This window comes from Sarcophilus harrisii, chromosome 3 (assembly GCF_902635505.1).
Source record: "Sarcophilus harrisii chromosome 3, mSarHar1.11, whole genome shotgun sequence".
Classification (NCBI taxonomy): Eukaryota; Metazoa; Chordata; class Mammalia; order Dasyuromorphia; family Dasyuridae; genus Sarcophilus; species Sarcophilus harrisii.
The window spans coordinates 607,069,989-607,088,438 of record NC_045428.1 but is presented as its reverse complement, the minus strand read 5'-3'; the positions used below and the strand labels follow the sequence as shown (position 1 = coordinate 607,088,438).

General features: G+C 39.0%; 2 protein-coding genes across 2 annotated transcripts in view; both read right to left on the bottom strand.

Annotated features, from left to right (window-relative positions):
* The window catches only part of LOC116423051 (zinc finger protein 260-like), a 168,179-nt gene that overhangs the window by 109,457 nt on the left and 40,272 nt on the right, over positions 1-18,450 (bottom strand). The gene's annotated exons all lie outside the window — the stretch shown is intronic.
* On the bottom strand, positions 539-11,197 carry LOC100919774 (zinc finger protein 527-like). The gene is made up of 5 exons (XM_031961820.1): positions 10,840-11,197; positions 5,115-5,260; positions 2,448-2,574; positions 1,431-1,499; positions 539-906 (listed from the first exon to the last, which is right to left on the bottom strand). Exons 2-5 carry the CDS (start codon positions 5,145-5,147, stop codon positions 539-541), a joined length of 597 nt encoding a protein of 198 aa, XP_031817680.1. The 5' UTR covers positions 5,148-5,260; positions 10,840-11,197.

Genomic DNA, 18,450 nt, shown 5'->3' with positions numbered 1-18,450 from the left:
ATTGTATTCTTAGTACTACAGTGGGATTCTTGATGTTAGCTTCCTATTCATTTAAGGCTTTTCCAGTGTTAATCTCTTGCAGCGACTGATTGATGTTTGAAAGTTGGGACGATCTATAATTTTCACTTCATTCCATTTGAGTTTCTGATGGACATAAGATGACATCCTAAAGAGCTTTTTCTAATCTAGTTCTTCAGTTGAATTCTTTACCAAGGTTGATTCTCTATGTTTATGAAGCTGCTCATCTTGAGCTTTAGTTCTTCATTGTTAGCTTTTCTAGAGATGATCATGTGCAAAGTTTCGACATGTAATGCTTTCTAGGCTCTTGGATTCTCTAGGCTTCCATGTAGTCTTGTTCCTAAGATTACACCTTTAAATTTTAACTTCTTACATTTAAGGTTCTTCTGTGATTTGTTTAGATTGGGACGATTATGAAAGCTTTTCACATTCATTACATTCTAAGGCTTTCTCCAGTGTGAATTCTCGATGTTGAATTAAATGGGAAAATTTTCCACATTGATACATATTAGATTTGTTTTCATGATTCTCTTTGTTTAGCAGGAGTAGATCGTGCTTTCAGTCTTTCATTTCCTTTACATTCATAAGGTTTCTCTCCAGCATTGATTCTCTGATGCTTGGCAAGGGAAGAGAATACAAGAAATGCTTTACTACATTCATGACACTCAGGTGTTTTCTCTTCAGGATGTATATTCTTATCTTTAGCAACACTGGAACTTTTTCTTAAAGCTTTTTTGTATGTATTCCATTCACAAGGTTCCTCTCCAATGTGGTTTCTTTTATGCTTAGCAAGAATAGCCCTGTATTCACTATATTGAAAAAGGTCTTTCCATGAGACCATTTTTAGATTTGCAGTCATCTCCTTCATATCAAACCATGTTTCTGCATCTAAAAGAAACAGACACACAAGAGCATAAATATACCCTCTAGTCCTGGCTAATAGTAAAATCATTGACTTTTAATTTCTCCAGGCAAAGTTTTCAAACTGAAATGGACAGACATTTTAAAAAATTGTTCTTTTCTGTCTTTTTCTATTTTGTTTTTAATTTTAAATAAATATCAAAAAAGTACAAATAAATGTCTTTTGGCTTAAGGAAGGTCTAGGAAAAGCCATATTAGACAGGCTGAGCCCTCTTTTTTTGGTTGTAGATAGTTGGATGGCCCCAAATTTCCAAAAAAGATTTCCACTAGGACCATTGATTCTTCATTAGAAGGAACTGAATTGCCATGGAGTCCAACCCCTCCTTTTACAGAGGAAGAGACTGAGGTTCAGAGATTCAGAGAGATGCCCAAGACTTCTCCTACCATAAGTCTAAAAAAAAGGATTCCAAGCCAGTTTTCCCACCCTCATGTCCATCACATGAAGAAGCCTCTGGAATGGTAGCCTGCACCCCAGCTTTCAAGTCACTCACCAAGACAGGAGTTCCTCAGGCCTCCTCTCTCCACATGGGAGATGAAATATTCTCTGGGAACTGGAAGTCCTAGGCAGGGAGAAGATAGTGGGTGTGAGTCTTGAAACTTGTCATTTATTCCTCATTGGAATAGGGCCAGGGTGCAAGGCCCACTGGGTCGTTCCAAGGGCAATTCAAAGATTGTTTTCAGGGTGCTTATTGCCAGGGGAAGAGGGCAGAGGGGAAAGGAGGCCATTCAAGAAATCCGAAATCAGAAGATCCTGATTTTGCGGCCTCCACAGCAGGATGATCACATCCTACAGCCTCCATTTCTAGACATTCGAAGCAGCTGGTAGAACAGAGAAGGGAGCACCAGGCCTGCAGTCAGGAAGCCCCAAATTCAAATTTAGTTTAGACATGTCCTGGCTATGTAACTCTGGGAAAGTAATTTCCTGTATTTGCTTCAGCCTCCAAACCTGTAAAATGGGGATAAAGCTGGCACCCAAAACAAAGAGTTGTGGTGGGGAACAAGTGTGATAACATGCATGAAGGAAGTTCTGAGCACAAGGTCTGGATCCCAGCAAATGTATGGAAAGACTTCCTCCCTGCCTTTTCTCTCCTGTATCTGTACAGGCCTTTAGGGGATGTAGGAAGTAAGAACAAGGGCCCACTTGCTGTGCTGGGGATTTATGAGTTCCACCAGGGGCAATGAGGTAAAATTTTATTTTTTTTACCCAAAAGAACATTGCAAAGACAAAACAGTTCCCCCGAAAAGGGAGGGGATTTCTTCTCCTATCCCATGTTCAGTGAAAAGGGGCAGGATCAGTTTTCAGACACAACTGCCGGATTCCCATCCTACAATGCAAAGACCACTCATAGAAGAACCAGGCAGCAGGGGGACCCTGTCTCTTAGGAACAGGAGGCAGCCCTTGGGCCTTTCTGAGAAATAGTAAAAGCCTGAAACTCTGCACCTTAGGGAGGGGATGGTGACACTCCTTTTGCTGGTAGTTCCAGAGTTCCAAGGGAAGTACTCCTTACCCAGGGAGATCAAGTTCTCGGCATTCTCCAGCATGACCTCCTTGTGTAGTTCTTTTTGATCCAGATCCAACAGATCCCACTCTTTAGGGGTGAAGTCTACAGCCACATCCTTGAAGGTCACCAACTCCTAAAACACCAACACCCAGAGGACTTAAGAGTTGAAGCATGCTTCACAACTGACCTAATCCAATGCTCCTCAATGTACAGAAGGGACCTGAAGCATGGAGGAGGGATCTGCCCAAAGGTGACAGCCCTTACAGGATTCAGAGTCAACATCACCCAAAGACTAGTGGAATATAGAAAAACACATTTTATATTTTCAGGGGGAATAAATTGAGAAATGTCTTACTAGGAAATGGTACTGCCTGTGGAATCAGGAAAGTTCTATCAGAGAGACATGAAGATTTTTGGAGGTAAAAATCAGATAATGCTATGTAAAGAAAATGGCATGAAGTGTGTGTGTGAAGCTAGCAAGTATTGTGTGTTGTAGAAGTAAAACATTTCCATGATCACTCTGGAGAAAAAAAAGATCTTGTGAATTTCCCAAAAGTCAGAAATTAAGTCTTATCCAGATGAAAACACTATCCTTCCCCCCACACCAATAATATTTTATTTTTCTAAATGCAAGTACAGATAGTTTTCAACATTCATTTTTGTAAGATTTTGTGTTCCAAATTTCTGAATCACACACTTCTTAATAGATCTTGCCCAATAGTCACCAATTTACAAAAGCAAACTGGGTAAATTCCTTCTCTCTGCTTCAAAGGTCACATCCTGTATGAGAACACTTGGAAGTACAATCATGCAAAGGCCTCTCATTTACACTATACACAGCTGCTGTGGACACAGTTGCTGACATGTTAGAATGGAAGCTTCTTGAGGGCATGTCCTTTTTTGCATGTCCTGTATATTTGAACAAAGCCTCTTCCCTTTCTAAATGCCTGTTGCTTTGACCCAAGCAATGGTGAAGGAAGAGAAAGGCTAAATATGAACTGAGTATGATGGAGCTATTCTAGAAGTACCTAGTTACAGCTGAGGGGTCTCGGGAGAGAAAGAAAATAAAATGGAATAAAAGAAAACCTACCAGGAAGCAAAGAAACGCTGGACAGCTCCTGATCCATGGGTAGCATTTATTATGTAAGTTTGTTTTATCAAATCTGCTATTATGTTCTGCTGCTTACCTGAAATTTTTTTCTTCTGTTATTTTGTATTTGAGGTTAAAACAAATTATAACAGGGACTGCTAGATGGGGCAGTGGATAGAGCACTGGCCCTGAAGTCAGGAGAACCTGAGTTCAAATCGGACTTCAGACACTTAATACTTCTTAGCTGTGTGACCCTGGGCAAAGTCACTGAACACTAATTGCCTCGGCAAAAACAAAAACAAAACAAAACAAACAAACAAAAATCACTATTATAATAATAACAAAAAAATGGTAAAGGGAAGGGATTCAGAGAGATTTGGGAAGATCTGTGTGGCCTGAATCAGCAGGACCTGAGCAGCAACAGGAGGACAATTTCTGCTCTGCTCCCAGCCAGGGAAAGGACAAGAGTTGGGGAAGTTTCCAGGGTTCTGCTCCAGACAACACTCGGGGTCAAGGGTTCCAGGAAAGTCAGTGGCTACAGGAGGGAGTGTGGCCACAGGACACAGAGTGGTTAGAAGGTGTATGTGTGTGAATGTCAGTATGAGTGTAGTGGGGAGATAGTGCTGGACTAAAGCAAAGACATAATACCCACAGAATAGACAATAACTAATGAGTGAAGGGGTCACCCTTGTCAGTGACCTATATTAAGGGAAAATTTAAACAAACATGTGGGAACAGCAACTGGGGGAAGTGAGTTAGTGCTGAAGATGCCAAAGGGACAGTGAATCAGTCCAAAATGTAGCAGAGAGAAGGGCAGTGTTGTTATTACTGCGTTCACTTTCCTGCTTATTTTTGTAAAGGATCCACAGATAAGAGAGATGGCCAGCCTCACAGACCATCCTCCAGATGCGTGGACATGGCTTCTTGGGCTGGTGCTGGCTACATCTGTGGGCAGAATACACTCACCTGTAAATTGTGGTATATGAATGTTATGGAATATTATTGTTCTGTAAGAAATGACCAGCAGGATGAATACAGAGAGGACTGGTGAGACTAACATGAACAGATGCTAAGTGAAATGAGCAGAGCCGGGAGATCATTATATACCTCAACAACGATACTGTATGAGGATGTATTCTGATGGAAGTGGATTTCTTCAACAAAGAGAAGATCTAACTCAGTTTCAATGAATCAAGGATGGACAGAAGCAGCTACACCCAAAGAAAGAACACTGGGAAATGAATGTAAACTGCTTGCATTTTTGTTTTTCTTCCTGGGTTATTTCTACCTTCTGAATCCAATTCTCCCTGTGGAACAAGAGAACTGTTCGGTTCTACACACATAGATTGTATCTAGGATATACTGTAACCTATTTAACATGTATAGGACTACTTGCCATCTGGGGGAAGGGATGGAGGGAGGGAGGGGGAAAAATCGGAACAGAAGTGAGGGCAAGGGATAATGTTGTAAAAAATTACGATGGTATGGGTTCTGTCAATAAAAAGTTATTAAAAAAAAGAAATAAAATTAATGTCTTTATTTTTCTAAAAAAAACAAAAAACCCCCAAAAAGAACACACTCACCTGGGCTGGGGGTCTGCTGTTCTCAGGGGCCATTTCCTCTGGTTCCAGGCTCCCTGCTTGGGCCAGGCCTTGGTCCTCTGCAGGCTGTTGGGAGGCGATGATTATAACTGCTCAGATGTTGTTTCCTTCTTTTCCTGGACAGGGGGCTAGCCAGAGAAATTACAGAGGGTGAGGTTCCAGGGGAGTTACTATGCCCCTGGCACTACCCTTAAGGCAGAGACCCCAATCAACAGGGGGAAGGAGACTGAAAGGAGGGCCAGGTTGAAAAATCTAAATGGTGGAGTCAAGATGGGAAAGAAAAGGCAGGATATTGCCTGGACTCTCTCCAGTTTCCTATGAAGTAACTTTCAATTAAGAGTAGAGTGACAGGATCTACAAAAGGATGGGGAGAAAAATTTCCAGCGTTAGATAATTGAGAAGGACAGCAGGAAAGATATGTCTCACTTTGGTAAAAGGGGAACAGAGCCCCAGCACAGATCAATAACCAAGGCCCAGTGTTCCCCGATAAGCCAAGATTGGGAAGTTAGATAATTGAATTAGTTCAGGGGAGGAGAGAAAGGGGAGGTGCAAAGTCACCAGGCCTTACCTTCTCTTCCAGAGCCCCCTGGCTCCAGTGGCCAGATATAGATCAGGATGACTGGAGATAACCCTGGAAGCAGTAGAGACCTTGATCTTAAGCTAATCTCTCAGTCTCAACACCCATCGAGTGATTAAAGTTGGAAAAGAAATGAAGCCAAGAATGTTCTCTTTCACCCATTCAAAAACAAGAAGTCTGGGAGGGAAAAGTCCCCAAGGTTACTGGCCATACGGGCAGTCCAGAGTTTACAAGATAGAAGGTATAGGGAATAAGATGACTGGGGTGGGATGGTATAAAATTGAAGATAGTTCACCTTCTCTTACTCCTACTGTTCTGACTCCCTTTTTCTCCCCCACCTTCTTACACATCCAAGAGGAAGGAGGGATTTGAGGCCTCAGATGGGAGGAGAGTGTGTAGAACCTCAATGTCCCCTGAGTCAGAAATCTCCCTGCCAGTGATACTTGGCCCTCCCAGCATCCCTTCACCCCAACAGACATATAATCTAGAAAATAAACTGAGGGATAAAATTAGGAGGTAAGGGCTCTGAGATGGAGCCCCAGGGAAAGAACAAGGAAGCCTAAGGCTGAGAGACAATCTGGTCTGGGATTCAGTTCCCAGAACCTATGGTGAGGGAAGGGGCAGGAAACAGGGAGGCCTGGGTAAAAAAGAAGAAATTTAAGTGTCCAGAAGTGATTTAGGTGAGCAGTTGAATCAGGAGAAACAAGATGGCTGAGTCCTGAAATCTAAGCAGAAGATGGGAGAAGGTTCCTAAGATTCTTGGGTGGATTTGGAATCCTTAGAATCCTGAAAGGGAATGTGCCAACAGTGAGCCACATGCCTGGGAAGGAGCCCAAGATGGGTGGGTCCAGAGAAGTTGACCCAGGAAACAGTTCAGTTCCTGCAACCAAGGAGGGTTCCTAGGGGCAGAAAGGCAGAGCCTGTGGAACTTTATAAGAAATCATGTCTGAAAGCGCACATTCAATTCACCAAATAGGAGTTGGAGGCAGAGCTAGGACACCTGGGTCCAGAAGGGGAGGCTGAAAGTGGGATTCCTGGGTTACCATGGGGAAATTCTGCCTTTGGACAGATATGACCCGATGGTAAACTTGAGGAAGAGGAAACACTGGATATTTGTGAAGTGTGAGAAACTGAAAAAGAGGTAGAGGCCAAGAATTCATTAAGCAGCCAGACCTGGAAGGAAATTGTTCTGAGAGATGGGGAGGCCACTGACTTTCAGAGCAGATAAGAAGTGTGAATGCTTATGCAAGGGCAGCCAGCAGAAGGCAGGACTTGTGAGGAGCCCTGGCTCATACCTACATGGGGCCTACCCCAGCAGGGAAGGTTTGCAGTAAGTAGAAAATGGCAGATCCAAGAGAATGCCCAGAGATCTCAGTCCCAAGCCTTCCTGCTTCCCATTAGTCTATTCTAGGAAAGCCTCTGAGGCTCAAGAGCCCCAAGCAGCCTCGCCCCTGAAGCCAAGTGGGTGGGACCTCACTCCCAAACCTCTGAATGCTGCCTGCCTCTCTTCCCCCAACTCTGCCCATCATTAGGTGGTCAATGGCCATTGGAAAGGCTCTTCTCCAGGCCTAGACTCCTCCTATTCTTCCACACTGCACCCTAGGACTCTTATTTCACCTGGTCACTTACCCACCAGGCCTCTCATCTTATCTCCAATGAACTCCTCCTTCCCCATGTTCTATCACTGTATGTTCTTGGAGGAAGGATTCAGGACTTCAATCTTGCCACTGGACTTGGCCGAGCACTGCCTCCCTTACATCCCATTCAAATCAAGACATCTCCCTTTTATCTGTGGTCCTCTAGAAGAAAAAAACATCATCTGAACAGACCCAGCTACACCCAGGGAAAGAATCCTGGGAAATGAGTTTGGACTGCTTGCCTTTTTGTTTTTTACCTTTTTAGATCTGATTTGTCTTGTGCAACAAGAGAACTATACAAATATGTACACACATATTGTATTTAAGATATACTTTAACATGTTTAACATGTATGAGACTGCCTGACATGTAGGAGAGGGGGTAGAGGGAAGGAAGGGAAAAGCTGGAACAGAAGTGATTGCAAGGGTCAATGTTGAGAAATTCCCCATGCATATGTTCTGTCGATAAAAAACTAAAACAAAATAAAAAAATAAATAAATAAAAGATAAAAAAAAAAAAAAGAACAAAACATCACAATCAACAGAAACTTCTTGGATTCAGAAAAATGAAAACTTTCTAGAAGCTTTTCCACAGTGAAACCATTATGATTTTCATGTTATTCAATTTCATATTATATTTGTAATGAATATTTTATATTGTATTCATAATAAATATATAATAATTTAGATTTCTCAGAGCTGCCTTTTCTGGGTTAGAAGCCATGACTCACAATGAAAAGTAAAATTATCAAATATTATGATAATGTATATTCTTGTGCTGTATTGTACTTATGTATAATCAGTGAATTGACTGAAAAAGTACACAAAATTGTTCTTATCACAGAACTCTGTACTTTGGAGAAGGGGTAGTCATAACAATCAAGATTTGAAACAATCCAAGAACAGTTGTATTGTCTTCCATTGGGAAACCAATCAAATTTGTGAATGATTGTATTGTATCTTACTTTCCCTCACCCTTCCCACTTAAGATTTGTGTATAAAACCTCTGCCTATTCTGCAACAAGTGGAGATCTCCTGTGCAGGAGAACTTCCAATTTGCAACCTGTATTCCTCACTGTGTAAGTGCTAACAATTTCTAAAACCTGCTGCTAGTCCAACTCCTCACATATTCATTACATTTATGAGGCTTTTCAACATGATAAACCTTCTATCTAATAAGATTTGAATTCCAACCAAAGACCTTCCCCAACTGATTGAATATATATATTTATGGCTTTATATATAATAGCTATTATTATGGCTATTATTTTAAAATTTTTGAACAATTCTCACAGAAAATTCCACATAGGATTTTCTTAATCGTTACTTTGGGTTTTATAATTTTATAATTATTAATGAATCTGTCTGCCTCCATTTCTATATTTTAGAGAATGAGGAAAATAACAAATCTAAGATGTAAGGCTAAATCAGTCCAACATATAAATGCCTTTCTGTTAGATGCTGAATGGCAGGGATTCTCAAAAAAGGTAAGTAACAATCTCTGCCCACAATAAGCTCACAACATAAGGAGAGAAACAACAAGCTAAGAAATAACTTGCAAACAAGCTACAGGCAAGATAAATAGGATATCATTTAAAAGAGGGAAACACTGAAAGTAAGAGAGCTTATGGATGAAGTCAACTATGAAAGCTGTCTCACAAGATGGAGACACTGTTCTAAAAATTGAGTGAAGGCTGGCTTCACCTCAGGCCCAAATTTCTTTCTCCAGAGATCACCAGTTTTACATAGAATGGGATCATATAACCCTTTTCTTGTGGGACTAAGGGCTATCTTGGTATTAAAACTTCCATATATCATAATTTAATAATCCTAGAAATGTGATTGGGTTAGAAGTTTTTCCTCATTTACAACTTAGAATGTGAGGTCATTTCTGCTGACTAATCAGGGCAAAGATCCAACCTATAGGGAGTGTTACCCCAGGCCCTTATGTAATCATTGTCTGCTGATTATCTCTTCCCTCTCTTCACTGCCAGACCACTCTAGGTGGTAGGGGGATGCTCAAATCTCCCAAGCTCTGTCAAATTAAAACTCCTTTGTTTTCTACCTTAAGATGCTTCTGATTTGTTCAAGTTGAAGGTCTTCTGGCCCTCAAAGTTAAAGGTTTCCTATAGAAAGAAAACTTTCAGTTGGAAAATGAAGCTAACTGGGAGGCACAAATGAGGGCCTTTGCACATTGCCAGAGAATAGCTAGAGAAATTACTTGAAGGCTAGAAATAGAGTGTTATGGGCCAGAGCTCTGTACTTGAAACAAGGAGTCTTACAAAGTGCTAACTCAGTGGAATTGATAAGACAACAGTTATCTAGTTTAGCGTGGTGATTAATAATTCTCTAGTTCAGTACATGTACTTAGTACTTAATGTAGTTCTACAGGATTGACACCTATCCTACAAGATTCACACCTATGATATAATTATAATAAAGCATATCAGCTGGGACAAACTCAGACAGATTCATTCACTCCATCTCACACCACCATGGTAGCTGGCTTGTCCTCCTGCATTTCCTCCACTGAGACCAAGCTAGCCCAGGGCCGAGGCAAGGAGACAATAATGAATTTGGACTTTAACACTTGGCTATGCTCCTGGTGATTACTCTACTAAAACAAAGGCTGCTCTAGAGACCTCCAGAAAACCAACCAGAACACTATAATAGGGTATCATCTTCCTGCAATAGCAAGGAAGCCACTCTCATGAGATCCCAAAGAACTAAGGTATAAGAACCCTGTCCATAATCAGTGAGGAAAAGAAAGCTTTCACATTTGCAGGTTGGTAGAAAACCTCTGGTGTTTACTGAATCTGGGAAAATTGGATCTTTAGGAAAATCATGGAGCAGTTAGGCGGTGCAGTGGACAGAACACCAGCCCTGAAGTCTAGAGGACCTGAGTTCAAATCTGGGCTCAGACATTTAACACTTCTTGGCCGTGTGACCCTGGGTAAGTCACTTATTCCCAATTGCCTAAGCAAAAAAAAAAGGAAAATCAACTTGCTGGCTAAATGGATGCATTGGAGTCAGATAGCCTGGAATCAGGCCAACCCACAAGCAGGCTGCTGCAGTACTCAAAGGGTGAGATGGAAAGGATCTGCAACAAGAAGGTTGAAACATCAGTGAAGAAGATGGATTGCAGAGATGTTATAGGGTTGACATGTGGGGATACATGTGGGGATAAGAAATAGGATTCATGGAGGACATCTTGGTTGTAAGCCTGAGGGAATGAGAGGGTAGTGGGGCCCTTATCAGGAAAGAAAAGAAGATGAGTTCAGTCTTACATAGTAATTATAAGACATCTCAAATTAGAGAACTAGTTTGATATGTCTAAAAGACATTTGGAACAGAGGGGATTGAAATTGATTGATCTCATTTTTTTATATCAAATAGTATTTTATTTCCCAATTACATGTAAAGACAAATTTTAACACTTTAAAAAATTTTATTCAATTCCAAATTCTCTCCCTCCCCTTCTCATTTCCTCTCACCTGTAATGTTCTTGGTTCGGTTTTCTGAAGCTCTTTGGGGCAGCCTTCTTTTCAGTTCAGTAATCACCAGGAGAACAGCCAGGTGTTAAAGTCCAGATTCTTTATTATCTCCTTCCTGGGGCTGGGCAGCTTTCTGGAGATTCTTTCAGACCAGCCTTGGTCTCAGTGTAGAAATGCAGAAGGAGAGCCTGCCAGCAGAATGGTATAAGATGGGATGAATAAATCTATCCAAGGGCTTGTGCTTCAGCCTACAGTCCACTTGTCTTCTCAACCTCTCTAAAACGAATTTAGCTGAGGCTGCCAGCTTCTATACTCTACACTGAGTATAAACCAACCATTACATCACTAGGAAACCCATTATTTCTTATAAGATTAAATCAATCATACTGAACTAGAGAACTATTAAGCACCATGCTAAAGTAGATAATCATTGTCTCATCAATTCTACTTTGTTAATACCTTGTAAGAATCATTGTTTCAAGTTCTGGCCCATAACATCACCTTAAGATGATAAGCAATTTACAAAAGTTATATAGGTACAGTAATGTAAAACAAATTTCCTCAACTGAGTAGGGTAAGAGTGAAGGATCCAGGTCTCAAGGTAGCAGTGCTGGCTACAGCTGTGGACAATGATGACTAAAAACTTTCTTGGAAAGTGCAGTATTTTAGGGAGCAAAAACATTTCCAGGACAGCAGTTGAGGAACTCTACTTGCGACTTAGGTGAGAAATGCTGCTGAGGTTGAGTCCTGGTGGACTCAAGAAGGAGGAGCTTAGGTAACCCAGCATTAACCAAAATTCAGAAATCAAATGTAACTATAATAATGATCAGTGTTATAAGCTGCTAACAATAAATATTTATTTTTATAAATATATATACATATATATAAAAAATAAAAAAAAACAAAATTAAAATTAAAATTCAGGATGAGTAAGGAAAGGAAAAAGAACTTGACAGTATCTACTCTGGTATAAAAGAAGATAGTGGGGTTAAAAAAACCAAGCCATTAATGTCTTAAAGAGTAACATCAAAGGTATTCGACAAGTCACATAAAAAGAAATTCAAAAATCAAATAACAGATCAAGGAAATATTAGGAGGGGAAATGAAAGTCATCCAAGAAATTATGAAAACAAAGTTAATCAATTTTAAAGAGGCTAAAAAAAAATCCTTGAAAAAAGGATTGACCCAGAAGAACTGTGTGACCTTATGAGACACTAGAAAATAACTAACCTCAAAAAAAAAATAGAAGAGATATAGTTGGTCTTTTCATTTTTCTTGTTATTGCCATTGGGTTTGTATAGTATATAGTACAAATGGTTCTAGGTTCTATTCATTTCTCTCTGCCTCAGGTGAGGAAACATGAAGGGGAACAAACTAGATTAGAAAAAACGACAAGAATTGAATGCAGTGGCCCAGGACTTAATGTAAAACTGAAAATCAAAATTGGATCTTCTGGTAGAATGACCAGTTCAAGAAAGATAGAGAAGGAAAAGGAAGGAGAACCATGAACACAGCACACCCATACCTCCTGAAAACTGATGGAGAACATCTTGTCCCAGCCCGAATCCTCCCTGGGTGATCCTAGAAACCATACTGAGGGTCTTGTTCCAGACCCACTCCTCCCAGTGATCACTGGCATAGCAGGTGAACAGCCAGTTCCAGATCCCCCCGCACAACTGGTAAGGAGCCAGTCCCTGAGACTCTGCCTTTGATGCAGCAAGCCCATCACCAAACTCCTGGCCCCAGAGCAAAAAGCTTGGGGACAAAGTCATCTGTTTAGCTGCAGAACTCAACCTTAAAAAGTCTCAGAATAGGCTGGGAAATGGAAAAAAAGCAACAACAACAACAAAAACCCTGAAAATAGAAAATTACTCGTGTGGAATAGAAGTTTAAAAGCCAAACTTAAAACAAGACAAGGTCAAAATGCTTCTTATGCAGTCTGTAAGAGAAATATGAATTAGTCTTAGGTGTGACAAGAGCTCCAAAAGGATTTGAAAAATCAAATAAGAGAAGTAGAATAAATTTAGAAAAAGAAATGTGGTGCAACAAATCATGAAAAAAAAGTTTCACCAGTTGTATTAAGGAAAGCACAAAAATCCACTAAAGAAAACTGCTTTAAAAGAATTAGTCAAATGAAAAGAAAGGTATAAAAGCTCACCGAAGAAAATAATTCCTTAAAAATTAGAAATGGGAAAATAGAAGCTAATGACTATGAGATCAAAAATGAATTTTAAAAAGTCAAAAGAATAAAAAAAAAAAAAAAAAAAAGGCCAAAATAAAAGCTGGGAAAAAGCAACTGACTTGGAAGCCAGATCCAAGAGAGTTAATTTAAGAATTCTAGGACTGAATGCAATGATCACAAAGAGAGCAAACTGCCCTCATATCCTAGAGTAAAAAGGTAAAATATTAATCAATAAAACGGTTCTCATGGAATTCTAAATTATAAAGAGCTGGAGCCTAACAGAGCTGGACTAGAGGAAGGTTTTAGAAATTAAGTACCTGTTTAAGTTATCACTTTCACAGTGAGGAATATAGTTTGCAAATAGGAAGTTCTCCTGGGCAGGAAATTTCCGCTTGTTGCAGAAAAAGTAGAGTTTTTGATGTAATATGATTTTGTGGTCTCTGGATTTTAGGGATCTTCTGTTCTAACAATAAGTCAGGAAATCCTAAATCTTTTGTTTGCGGAGTCTGTCTCAGAGACCTCCCATTCTAAGAACAACAATCTGTATGATTCTGAATAGACTATTTCCCAATTCATTGATGAGAGATAATCTTGTCAATGGAAACCAGCTTCCAAGACCACTACTCAGTGGATTGCTGAATGATGATCTAGTCTGTGATAATCAAAACCCAGAGACTACCCCTCAATTCACTGCTGACTGATGATCTAGTCAGTAAGAACCAAATACCAGAGACTACTCCCTAGCCCTTCCCCTAGGCCAAAGAATTAGCCTATCTATGATATCTATGAAAGAATATTATGAGTAAGAAAGTGAATGACTTTATCTCCTTGCTTCTGTTTCTCTGTATAATTCCCTTTGAGTTTCAGGTGGCTTTGTAATGGTGTTACTATTACAATAAAGCTTTCTCCCTCGGATAAGAGATGGATTCAAGTCTGTAAATTCTTTTGAGAGACCGCACAACACCATTCTGGGACCCCAAACTTTTGGGGTCTCTTACCTGGGATGCCAGAGAAGGCAGAAGTGCTTTAGGGTAGCTTTTGACAAAGATGGGCCAGTCCTCTTTCATGGTATTTTGTGTCTGTGTCTCTGTGCAGAATGTCTGTTTCATGTTTGTTCTGTGTGCTACTTTAAAATTGCAACCAAAATATTATTCCTGAAACATCTCAGTTTGGGGGATTGTTAGCAAGATCAGTATAGCTCAAGTCTCTAACAGTTCACTCTTCTCATGACAGAATTAAAGGGAAATTGAAATTCTGCCTCACCTGCAGGAATAAGGGAAGCAAAACTGTGGGGACCACACACAACCTTGTCCAGATATCCCCAGCTTGGGGAATGAGGATGTGGGGGTCAGGCTCCATGGTCAGCACTCCCCGAGCCCTGGCACCTGAAACTACCAAAGGGATATCCTGGCACCCCAGCATTCAGCAGGCTGTGTCCAGGAACTGCCTGGGAAGAATTCAGATACCTCTGGCTGTACCCAGCATGGCAGTGTGAGGTGAAAAAAACAGGCAGTCTCTGCATTTTCTGCCTCAATTGTGGATATTTCTTAGCTATGAAATTTATGGCAAACTATTCTGTCTCTGCTCAATTTTCTGATTTGTCAAGAGAAATAATAGATATTATTGTAAATGCTTAGCAAAACATGCTATATGAATTTAATTGCTTTACTGATGTAATTGCTTCATATTTGATAACTTTAGAGCCAGTATATAGAAATGCTAGTAAAATATTACAATTAAATAGTACTATTATTATTAAATTAGCTGATGTGGAATCATGTCAAGGATTTCTATTATATGAAAGCAAATGTTATCCTGGCGTATTCATGTAAATACTTAATACATAAATGGGAAAGAATATTATGAGTAGGAAAGTGAATGACTTAGGGAGCTTCACAACACTAATTTTTTGTTCGTGAAAGGAGTTCTAAAAACAAAACTTTAGGGAACTACTGCTTTGGAGTTATGGTTCCACCATATTGTTCAGTGTTGCTACACTACAAACTGTTCCCCTGATTCTGCTCACTTTTCTCTGAATCAATTCAGACAACTTTCCCAAGGTTTTCTGACACTGTGCCTTTCTTATCTCTCCATAACCTTCCATTATATTTCTAGATCATCATTGTGGATGTATTTACCAACATATGGGTGCCATCTTTTCTTTCTGAATCTTTTTTTATCCCTTCTGAGACAACTGGGTTAAATTTGACTTCCCAAAATCACACAGCTTTGGGAAGTGTTAATATTTGAGACCAGGTCCTCCTGATTTTGGGGTGGTGGTCTACCCAATTGCACCATCTAGTTAAGATTCCCCTGCCCCCCCCCCAATTCTTTGGTAACAAAATCCTGGAAAATTTCATTGTTGTGTATATGGGCCATATAACCTTTTTAGTTTATAGGTCTACTGATTAGCATTGAGTTAAGAGATACCGTAGAGTGGAGTTAAGGGAAAGCCCAAAAGGTTTTAAGGAACTTTGATCTTTTTCATTTAAGGCCATTGAATCTTTTGTCAAGGTGTTTTTTTGCAGATATCAGGTTCTGCTTTCTAATGTTTGGGCTACCTTCCTCTGTATTAAACGTGTATCACCCCATGACATTTTATTATAAAAAATTCTAAATTTTCTCCAAATGATATCCTTGATACTTCCTCATTTCCCCTTACCCTCCTTTCTTTAGATAAAAAACTAAAAGTGGGAAAAAAGGAATGAGATCAACAGGTTTTAACTGATTAAAAGTGGCCTGAACCCCACTCTTCAGCCCACCTAAACTTCCATTCATTCCACTCGCAGATACTTGAACTTTACTAAAAGTCTCTTATCCAATTTATCTCCCTTATTTGAAGTTTCCATTATGATGCAACAGTTACTTTCTACAACCCAGGAGGCACAATGGAAAGAGCATGATTCCTGGGTCAGAAAAGATTTGGTTGGCCACTTCGGCACTTTGGCAAGTCACTAACCTTTGTCTTCTTCTGTTCTTTTTCATACAATCAAAACTAATAGACCTCCCACCTGCCATGGCTGTTGTGGGAAATGGGAAAATAAATTTCTCTTATCACTTGGAAAATAGATGATATTATATGAAAGGACATTAATGCTGTGATTTGGGGAAAAACTTTTGGAACCGGTTTGAAATGGCAAGTAGAAAACTATATTTGCATGTATTTAAAAATAAAAAATACTAAAGTAAAAAAAATTTGGATTTATTTTGAGTTAAAGCTTCCCTAAAATGGAGACAAAAATTAGAAGCCAAAGGAAGTCCCTTCCTTTCCTTATAAAACCAAAAACATTTATAGGAAAATCAACCAAGAAGGAAACCTTGGAGAAACCAGCACTTTTGCCTTTCAAATAATTGTCTTACATCTTCATTGTAAGATATTTCTCAAATCAGACAGTTTCAAGATGTCTAAAGACAGTTTGAACAAGAAGGCCTTGAGGCTGATTACCTCAAATTTTTAAAAAAATATTGAATATTACTTTCTTTCTTGAAATACAATGTAAAGACAATTTTTAACATTTCAAAAAATTTTTTGAGGGTAGCTAAGTGGGCAGTAGATAAAGCAGAAATGGATAGCCGAGTTCCAAATGTGATCTTAGAAACTTAACACTTTCCAGCTCTGTTGACCCTTGGCAAGTCATTTAACCCAACCTCAGAGGGAAAAAAATTTTTTTGAGTTCAAATTTTCTCCTCCTTTTTCCTCCTCATTCCAAGAAAAGAATTTTGCAAAAAGTTTTATGGGGCAAAAATGTAAAAACATTTTCAAAAAATTTTCACCTTGAAAACCGAGCAGGGCAAGATTTGAAAGATCCTAGTCAGAGCTAGCAATGCTGGCCAGACATTATCTGGGCTGTGGCTTGTGGACAAGGAGGAATGAGCACTTGGTAGGAAAGTGCAATATTTTAGGGAGCAAAAACATTTCCAGGGCAGCAGTTGACAAACCTTGCATGTGACTTAGGTGAGAACTGTTACTGAGTTTGAGCCCCTGGAGAGAATTCAGAACGAAAGTCAGGGAGGAACTGGAGGAAAGGTACAATTAACCAGAAATAAAATTCAAACTTGACTAAATAGTGATCATTATTATAAGCTGTTAAAAACAAAAATAAAACCAAATGAAAATTCAGGATGAGTAAGAAAGAAAAAAGAACCAAAGCTTACTTTGGAAAGGAAAGAAAGATCTGGAGTTGAATCTTTTAGGTTAAAAAAAAAAAAGCCAATTTGTCCCAAAGGTAATATCAAAGGTATACAAGCCCAAAAAAATGCTTGGAAAAATATAAAAGGAATTCAAAAATCACATAAGAGAATCAAGTAAATATTTAAAGGGCAGGAGGGGAGGGAGATGAAAGCAAATCCAAAAACTATGAAAAGTTAATCAATTGGAAAGTAGTTTTAAAAGTCTTTGAGAAATAAAGAATTGAACAAGAGGAATCAATTTTATGAACCCCAAACAAAGTAATTAAACTTAAAACAATAGAAGAATAGTTGATTATGTTGAAGTTTTCCTAAAATTGGAACTACCCTTACTCCTGGTATAAATCCTTCTTGGTCATGGTGTATTAGTCCCGGGATGACTTTAGGTTTAATATTTTATTTAAGATTTTGCATCAATATTTATTGGGGAAATTGGTCTATATTTTTTCTTTTCTCTTTTTCACCCCCTTGGTTTAGCAATCAACCAATTCTGTAATATAAAAGAAAATTTGGTATTATTCCCTTTTCCCTATTTTTTTAAATAGTTTTTCCCTATTGGGAATTAATTTTTTGAATGTTTTTGGGAATTACATTAAATCCATCTGGCCCTGGGTTTTTTTTTCTTAGGGGTTGATTAATAAACTTTTCTATTTCCTTTTCTAAAATGGGACTATTTAAAAATTTATTTCCTTCTATTAACCGGACAATCTTTTTTTTGTGATTTCCTCTAACCATTTTAGATTATCAAATTTGGGCAACTAGAGAATGATTGAATAAATTATGATATATAATGTTATGGAATTTAATTTTCCCTGTGAAATGACCAATAGAATGATTTTGAGAGGCTTAAGAAACTTATATGAATTGCTGCTAAGTGAAAAGGGAGAACCGGAATCATTATAATGGCAACAAGAATATAATGATCAATTTTGATGGATGCTCCTTCCAATGAGATGTTAAACCAATTCCATTTTTTTCAGTGATGAAGAGAGCCCATCTCCAGAGAGAGGACTGTGAGAACTTGGGGGACTGAGTGTTCCCTTTTTCTGTTGTTTTGCTTGATTTTTTTTCATTTCTCAGGTTTTTTTCCCTTTATACGGGAATTTTCTTGTAAGGATAACTTGTATAAATAATTTTATTTGGGAATTGGATTTAACATGTATTTTAACATTTAACATGAATTGGACTATGTGCCATCTAGTGGAGAGGTGAAAGGAAGGAGGGAAATCCTTGGAATAGAA